Source organism: Chionomys nivalis, chromosome 7, assembly GCF_950005125.1.
Source record: "Chionomys nivalis chromosome 7, mChiNiv1.1, whole genome shotgun sequence".
NCBI classification, from domain to species: Eukaryota; Metazoa; Chordata; class Mammalia; order Rodentia; family Cricetidae; genus Chionomys; species Chionomys nivalis.
The window spans coordinates 40,565,847-40,575,205 of NC_080092.1; the positions used below are offsets into that span (position 1 = coordinate 40,565,847).

The 9,359-nt window shown below is 41.3% G+C and overlaps 1 protein-coding gene across 1 annotated transcript; it reads left to right on the forward strand.

Moving 5' to 3' along the window:
* The first annotated feature begins 1,476 nt into the window (after nucleotides 1–1,476).
* LOC130878277 (olfactory receptor 2AK2-like) lies at nucleotides 1,477–2,397 on the forward strand. The gene has a single exon (XM_057776153.1). The coding sequence runs from the start codon at nucleotides 1,477–1,479 to the stop codon at nucleotides 2,395–2,397; it is 921 nt and encodes a 306-aa protein (XP_057632136.1).
* The last annotated feature ends 6,962 nt before the right edge of the window (nucleotides 2,398–9,359 follow it).

Here is a 9,359-nt window from a genome sequence, read left to right on the forward strand (position 1 = left end):
AACAATCAAAAGTCTAATAAATGTATATTTACTACCAGAAAAAAAATCTGCTACTGTGATAATTCTAACTCAACCAGTCAACCGATTCAATGTTTGTAAAGATATTTTTCACTTTTCAATTTCAAAACTGTAAAATGCTTCAGTCTCATAGTAATCACTCCATCATCTCTGTGTCTCAGGAATGATCTCTCTGTGGTCAGTGAAGGTCAAACAAATGCCAAGAAATGTAGAACTATTTCAGACGTTTCACCAGGTATTTAGAACCAGTGTTTACCAGGGCTTGAGTCCCTGTGCAGATATGGAGAAGCAAGGCTCTGTGTCAGCCCACAGTAAATATTACATGGTTCCTCAAAGAAGAAAAAAGTACCAAATCAAATTCAATCAGTTAATTTTTATTTTACTTTTTAAAATTTTACATTCGCCGGGCGGTGGTGGCGCACGCCTTTAATCCCAGCACTCGGGAGGCAGAGGCAGGCGGATCTCTGTGAGTTCGAGGCCAGCCTGGTCTACAAAGGGAGTTCCAGGACAGGCTCCAAAGCTACAAAGAAACCCTGTCTCGAAAAACCAAAAAAAAAAAAAAAAAAAAAAAAAAAAAAAAAATTTACTTGCATGGCTGTTTGCCTTGTATGTATGTCTCTGAAACACTTGTATACCTGGTACCCATGGAGGCCAAAATAGAATACTGGGTTTCCCTGAAACAAAAGTCACAGACAGTTGTGACCTGTCATGTGTGTTCTGGGACTTCAACCAGTGTCCTCTGAAAGAACAGCCAGTGCTCCTATCTGCTGAGCAATCTTTCCAGCTCCAAGTAATTAATTTCTTATGCCATTGTATCTTTTCTCCACATTAATATTACATGAATAAGTTAATTCTAATTCATAAGGATTGCAAACTTCTATGTAGATATGGCAGAAACCTTAATACCTACATATAATTAAAACTGAAAGGTGGAATAAAGAATCAAAAAATTACACTATATTTGATCAATACTGAAATAGTAAATTCGTCACAAAAGTGAATGTTTTCATTGCCAAAAACCTAAGTTTAGCCAATCAAAATAAAGAATCTTATGAAAAGAATAATTTTTTTTAAAACAAAGCAAATAAGCAAAATAATTTGTAGTGCACATGTTTATCCTACAATCCTGAAAAATCTCTCCTCCCACTTCCCCTTTGTATTAATTTAGTATTTTTATCCTTGTATTTGTATTCAAGACTATGAGAGGAAAGAATCTGCAGACTTCAATCATGGGAAATGAGCAGGAGTAGGGAGGGTGATCCCCTGATTTGATGCATTCATTCTGCATTTCTCAACATATGAGATCTTAATATAAAGGATGGAAGAGAGATTGCCCTAGAGCTATTCCAGAACAATCTATCTCATATGTTAACTGTCATTTGCTTTCTCCCCAAGGGCAGTCCTCATCAGACCATGTCCCTTCCCGATTGTGTCTGCTCTGATGGTTCAGTCTGAGCCATGGAAACAGGAAATCACAGCTGGGCAACAGACTTCATCTTGGTGGGTCTTTTCCAGTACGGCCAGATGGATGCTCTCCTCTTCATAGTCATCGCCATCCTCTTTGCAGTAGCTCTGATAGGCAACATCACACTGGTCCTCCTCATCAGGCTGGACCAGAGACTCCACACCCCCATGTACTTCCTCCTCAGCCAGCTCTCCATCATCGACATGATGTTCATCTCTACCACCGTGCCCAAGATGGCAGCTAACTTCCTGTCAGACACCAAGACCATTTCCTTTCTGGGCTGCGAGATCCAAACCACTGTGTTTTTGACCTTGGGTGGCTCTGAAGCCCTGCTGCTGGGCTTCATGTCCTATGACAGGTACATAGCCATCTGCCGGCCCCTGCACTACCCTGTGCTCATGAGCAGGAAGATCTGCTGCTCCATGGTCTCCTGTGCCTGGAGCAGCAGCTCCTTCAATGCTTTAGTTCACGTGCTGTATGCATTTCAACTTCCATTCTGTGGATCTCGGATTGTTAACCACTTTTTTTGTGAGCTTCCATCTCTCCTGCCTTTGGTGTGTGAAGACACATCTCAATATGAGCAGACAATAGTCTTGAGTGGCCTTGTCATTCTGCTGCTCCCCTTCCTGGCCATTCTAGCTTCCTATGCTCGTGTGTTGGTGGTTGTGTTCCAGATGCACTCAGGGAAAGGGCAGAGTAGAGCCCTGTCCACCTGCTCCTCCCACCTGACTGTGGCCAGCATGTTCTATGTTACCTCTCTCTCCACTTATGGCCAGCCGCACTCCCTGCATTCTCCTTCAAGGGACAAGGTGCTGGCTGTGTTTTACTCAATTGTCACTCCTGTTCTCAACCCTTTTATCTACAGCCTGCGTAACAAGGAAGTCATGGGGGCCCTGAGGAGACAGTTGGGTTGATGGATATTGGGACAGAAAACATGGCTTTGTGTCACCTTGTGGACTGATCTAAAGGCTGGTCTTTATCATCATGTGGGAAGGCAGAAGGATTGATGTTCCAGTGGACGCTCATCAAGTTGTCTAACTAAACCAACAAGAGCAGGAAACATTGTCCTCTCAGTGTCACATCGAGTGGGTGGCTTGAATCTGAATGTTGGCTCTGAGGGAGATCAGGGGCTTCGTCCTTGTTCCCGGGATCTATGGCTGCCTGGCATCCTGGGTTTCTCTTTACAGAACTTTATCACCTTTTGCCCTGATGCAAGGCACTGTGTCTTCTCAGACTGTGTGAATCAGTGTAAGTCGCCTTCTATGCACGTGCCCACTTCTTATAGTAGAAGCTCTTCCTGCAGTTTATGAGGACAGCTGTATGTGTGCAGATAATTTACAAAAATATGAAATATTTTATGGCTCTCCTTTACAGGTACAGCTATTACATAAGACTGTGTGTTTCTTCTTATACTATGCCATATTTACGGACAATTCTGAAAGATAAAGAGGCAGAGATAGCTTACTGTTTCTTTTGATGCTTGTGTGACTATCACCAGGTGAATTAGTTTTACTGTTTCTCCTAAGCTGTTTAAAGATGTCTTGCTGACTCCCCTTTATTAATACCTTTCTCCATAATTCACTAATGGCTTTGTAACAAGCATCATAATGGATCTGTCTGTCAGCACAGACTCTGTCTCTTTCCACAAATCCCTTTATGCTGATTTCCCATCATCATGCCAGCTTGTGAGCAGGGCATTAGGACAAACATCCCCAGGATGCTTCTGCTTTAGAAATCCATAGACAATTTCTGTGTTTTGTTCACGGTTAATATACAATAAATTTTGAGAACATCAATATTATTTCAAGGAAATTCCTGAGTATCTTTTTAGGAATTAGATTTTTTGCCCGGCAGTGGTGTCACACACTTTTAATCCCAGCACCCAGGAAGGCAGAGGTAGGTGAATTTTTGTGATTTCAAGGCCTGCCTGGGCTATACAGTGAGTTTCAGGGCTACACAGAGAAGGCCTGTCTCAAAAGAAAAAAAAAAAGGTTTTTTTATATATATATATACAGGGTTTCTCTATGTAGTGTTGGCTATCCCACAGCTTTTTTGTGGACCAGAATGGTCTCAAATTTCCAGAAACTCTGCTACCTCTACCTCACAGGTGCTGGAATTAAAGGTGTGAGCTAACATGCACAGCTCTCTCTCTCTCTCTCTCTCTCTCTCTCTCTCTCTCTCTCTCTTACTTTTTCTTTCCTTTTTTGTTATAATCACTGGATTGTGTTTTTGTTTTAAGTTAAACATGCTAATGAGCTACCTTGTGGATGTTGGGAATTGAACCCAGGTCCTCTGGGACTGGAGAGAAGGCTCAGTGGTTAAGAGCACTGACTGCTCTTCCAAAGGTCCTGATTTCAATTCCCAGCAACCACATGGTGGCTCACAATCATCTATAATGAGATCTGGTGCCCTCTTGAGGAAGAGACCTGGTCAGTCGTCCTCATCTACTTAGACCATGAAACTCAATATGCAAAAGTTCAACAGAACCACTATGTTCAGGCTACCCATGCATCCTTCAGTATTGTCTGGGCATAAATTTAATTCAATTTTTCCTCTGGATGAGCAGTCTGTGCTCTTACTTGCTGATTCATCTCTTCAGTTCCTAAATTCCTAAAATATTCAAGTCATTGTTATGGAATCCAAGAAATAATAAATGGAAAAGTCTATTCACCTAAGTACTATTATAAATAACACAACAAGTAATTTTCAGTGTTAAAGTATATAGGTTGCAAGGTTACAGAGGTGGCACAACTATTTTTTTTAATATGTACAGCTTATTGTATGTTCACAATGAGGCAATAAAGTTGCTTAAATTGTCACCACCTCTAGGATTATTGAATGTACCTTGCTGTGTGCCACAAGCATTGTCCTCACCCCTCTCTGCACCAGGACTCTTCACTATACAACTTCTCAGCCTGGTGGAAAGATGGCTGGTTTTATCCTTAACTGAATTCACAAGGATCCCCAGAAGGCTTGAGCTGAGAGCAGACGTGATGCCACTGTGCTAGAGGGTTGGCTGGCTTGTGCATCTCTTCGAGAACATGCCTTTCCCAGCCTCCTGGAGGACAAGATATGCTAGGAATACAACCAAGTAAAGGGTTTACCTATGCTAAGGTCGGTCAATGTAACCAAGGTTCAGCCAGAAGCAACAGAAGGCTCAGGGCAAGTGTGTCCAGGCAAGATCAGCAGAGCTGCCCAGCTAGCTTACAGCTGACCCCAGAGAGTCTAGCAATAAATAACTTTTTGTAGAAACATATTTATATTAAAAGAAAAAATCCTAAAATGGCTTACTGAAATATGTTATTTTTGCTCAACAATGACTGAGAATTTTACAATGTATTTGATTATTGTTTAATTCCTTTCTACTGGCTCTTTTTTATTGATTTATTGAGCTATACATCTTTCTCTGCTCCCTTCCCTTCCTCTCCCCTCTCCTTCAACCCTTTCCCATGGGTACCCATGCTCTCAGTTTACTAGGGAGATCTTGTCTTTTCTACTTCCAATGTAGATTAGATGCATGTAAGTCTCTCTTAGAGTCCTCATTGCTGTCTAGGTTTTCTGGGATTGTGGTTTGTAGACTGGTTTTCTTTGGCTTATGTTTAGAAGCCACTTATAAGTGAGTACATATGATTATTATCTTTCTGGGTCTGGGGTACCTCACTCAATATGATGTTTTCAAGCTCCTTGCTACTCAGCCTTCCTGGGTCTGTGGATTGTAGCATGATTATCATCTTTTACCAACCAGGTGATATCCACTTGTAAGTGAGTACATAGCATGTATGTCTTTCTTGGTCTGAGTTAGAGTGAGGTTAAATTTAAGGAAAGAGGACTAATTGGTTTGGCAGAGGAAAGGTGTTTGGTCAATAGCTTAAGTGTATTTCTATCTAGCTCTTAACATCTTAAATTATTCCATTTCTATTATTCTGTGTATTTTTATGAGGCTCATGGTTTTCTGGCAAGGTTTCCGAACATGTCTGTCTCCTTCTGTCTCCCTGATTCTGCCTTCTTTTTTCTATATCCCTTCCAGCCTGACTATATTTTGCCCTGCTATAGACTAAAGTAGCTTCTTTTGCTAATCAACGGTAGTAAAACATATTCACAGCTAGAGGGGAATCCCACATCATCTCCTCTTTCCTGTCTAAATAAAAAGGAAGGTTTTAAATTTAACATAGCAAAATTATATATAGCAATATGGGTATCCAGCAAGGATTCCAGTTACAATGTTTATATCTACTATATTTTTATCATATCTATAATTATCTATAATTTTATCATATCATATAATTAACAATAATTATAACTATCTATTCTTCAGCTCCATCAAAGACTCCAGACCTAAGTAAACAAGAAGTGCATTGTAAGCAACTTCCAAAACTCTAGAATTGATAGAGACATCTCACTATCTGAACAGTCCACCCAAAGCACTTCTGTAATGTTGGGGCATCCATCTTCATCCTACAGGTCCATAGATTCTGGCAGACTTTTCCATGAAGCAGGAAATATGAAGATCTCTCATGCCTTGTACTAGCAAGAATCATCGGTGGCTTTCTTCTGTGTTCTGAAGAATGTCTGTCAGACTCTTTCATGAAGCAGGAACCCTGAAAGACTGTCTCACCTTCTTTTGACAAGTTCAGCAGTCATTTTTTTGTGGGTCCTGTAGGTCCAGTCCATACAGCATGCCATCAAGCAGTCCAGTTAAGAGCAGTTTCTTGCCCAAATGGCTAACAAACTCCATAAAGTATCCTCTTCGATGCCCATCATCCTCTTGAAGTAAATTGGTGCTCCCACGAGCAGATGTGTCTCATTGTCATGAAAATTCCTAAGTTCTTAAAACATTTAAATGCCATATTCTGTAAGTCTGTGAAAGGTTTTAAGAATACCTATCCATCTGAAATATATCTCTTGTCATCTAGAAAACCTAACTAACATGACTACAAGGTTGACTATTATAGATGACTATTTGTTAACCTGTATCTCTTAATTATACATTACATTTTTAAATGAGCTGCACAGACACAATACCTTAATCAAGAGGAGAAATATAAATATTACAAAATTGACCTTAAACTTATATAAATAAACCATGATCCATATCAATGCATAATATTCATCTCTATAGTGTATCCCTCTTTAAATGTAAACAAACATTTATTAACAATATTTGGGAGTTTGGGGATAGTTATCTCCAAATTGCTTCCTGCTTTTTAAAATTTATTTATTTTTTATTGAAAATTTCCACCTCCTCCCCTCCTCCCACTTCCCTCCCCTCCTCTCACTCCCCTTCCCCCTCTCCCTCCCACTCCAGTCCAAGGAGCAGTGTCAGGGTTCCCTACCCTATGGGAAGCCCAAGGTCCTCCCTGCTCTGCTCCCCCCAGGTCCAGGAAGGTGAGCATCCAAACAGACTAGGCTCCCACAAAGTCCGTCCATGCAGTAGAAACAAAACCCAGCGCCATTGTCCTTGGCTTCTCCATCAGCCTCCACCATCAGCCACATTCAGAGAGTCCGGTTTGATCACATGCTCCATCAGTGCCAGTCCAACTGGCCTTCGTGATCCCATTAGATCAGTCCCACTGTCTCAGTGGGTGGACGCACCCCTTGAGGTCCTGACTTCCTTGCTCATGTTCTCTCTCCTTCTGCTCTTCATATGGACCTTGGGAGCTCAGTTCAGTGCTCCAATGTGGGTCTCTGTCTCTATCACCATCCATCACCAGATAAAGGTTTTATGGTGATATGCAAGATATTCATCAGTGTGGCTATAGGATAGGGCCAGTTATTGGGCAAAGTAATTTTAGAATTCACAGAGACCTTTCATGGGGTCCTGGTCCATTAAACCACATTAGTCTGGAAGGAATCCTCAGATTCTCATTCTCTGTGGAAACAAAAGTAGTACCTCTTTTCCAAAGCAACATATCCTTACACCTAAATTTTGATGTCAAGATACCTTTAAAGCATATATGTTGGATTATCTTAGCAGCCCCCAGAATCAAATATTTCTCTGTACTTGGCTCATTCACAGTCAAAAAATTCAAAGAAAACACAATAATATACATAATTCAGACTTTCTATATATATATATTTCATCTTTATGTGGCTTATTTTTCTTTACTCCTTTACTCTGTAGACTATTTAAAAAAAACCATTTACTACTTTTTATAACTATTTCTTTTCACTTCAAGCCTACATACATTTATTCAAGACTGTGACCCATTTAGAGGTCTTTTTCATCTGAATCAGTCTTTATTGCATATCTGTAATTATTTTTTTGACCAGGAACAATTTTTTTAAAATGTTAAGCAGGCACGGCCAAGACCAACTCTGAGGCCCTGCCTGTTGGCTTCACCCAGTCCAACATGGAGGAGGCATGTTCATTGCCTCTGAGAGCTATGCACATTGCCCCAGCTTCAGGGTCTCAGCAGGTCTATGACACATTAAGCAATTTGTAACATGCTGCTCACAGACCCCATTTAAGTGCTCAGCCTCCTGAAAGATTCAGAGCTGCTCGTGCAACTAGCACAAACCAGGAAGCCCTCCCAAAAGAAGCAGTGCAGCTTTTGCTGCCAGTGCTGAGTCAGGAAAACCCCTCTTAAAGGAACTGCAGTGTCCATGTTCTCCGCCAGCAACAGAGTTCATCCAAAAAAATGTGGCTACTATGAAGCTGCACTAAACTCTGTTCTTTTGTATCTAGAGTTCTCTCAGGTTTTATGTGAATGTAGTCAGCCCATGTTGGAGCACCAATCTGTTGGTAGAGACTGCTTGTTCATTTCCCAGGCACTCAGATCCAAAATAATCACACAAAACTATATTAATTACAGTACTGTTTGGCCAATAGCTTAAGCATATTTCTATTTAGCTCTTACATCTTAAATTAACCCATTTCTAGTATTCTGTGTATTACAATGATGCTTGTATTTTACCAGCAAGGTTCTGGGGGCACATCTGTCTCCTTCAGCAGTTACACGGCATCTCCCTGACTCCACCTTCTTTTTCTCTTTATTTCTACACACCTGACTATATTCTGCCCTGCTATAGGCTGAAACAGCTTCTTTTACTAACCAATGGTAATAAAACATATTCACAGCATACAGAAGGGAATCCCATATCACTGCTGTGGTGCCCACATAGAGTACAAGGCAAGCTTTCCTATGTGTTGCTGGTGGTCAAGGGTTCAGCTCCCCTACCCTTCCTCTCTCGTCTCTTGAATAGACCTCTGTCCATAGGATCTGAACCAGTGTGACTCCCTCTCCCATGAACCAATATACCATGCCTCTGCTCACAACAACAGTCCCTCTGGCAGGTACTGCAAGGTTCCAGGTGGGCCCATGTTCTGCCAACTCCTCCACTCCCCCATCCCAGAGTTCAGAGCTGTGCACAGGTCTCCTTGTCCCACTCAGGTCACCCTGGTGGTGTGCTGGGTCATGCTACTCCATCACAAAGACATCAGCATAGTACCCAACCACCCGGTGCCACATTTTTCTGGTTCATGTGTTTGGCAGCATGGCACAGGGTGAAGAGTTTCTCAGGACTCCTGTATGGGATTAGGATGTTTCCAGCCTGTGGCAGGATGGGTACTGTCCACCCTTAGTGCATGGAACGAGGGAAAAGTGGGTTTCTCCCATTTTCTGATTATTAAGATGAGATCCAAACTGTGGATTTGTCTTTTCACATTCTAGAAATGTCATCAGCTTAGAGATTATACCCAAACTCTTGGTCAACATTCACTGAAAACTAGAATCTCCTGCTATTGATACCTTTATAAAGTGCAGTTTATAAAATGGAGAGAAAAATAGTTCAAACTAATTAATAGCATTTGTTACAGCAAAGGAAAGGAAATTCAAATTATGTGTATGTATTGGCTAGGAGCATAGGAGCCAGCTAC

Bases quoted from the DNA above. Each gene is read 5' to 3' on its own strand.
- LOC130878277 (XM_057776153.1), top strand. From the start codon at position 1,477: ATGGAAACAGGAAATCACAGCTGGGCAACAGACTTCATCTTGGTGGGT.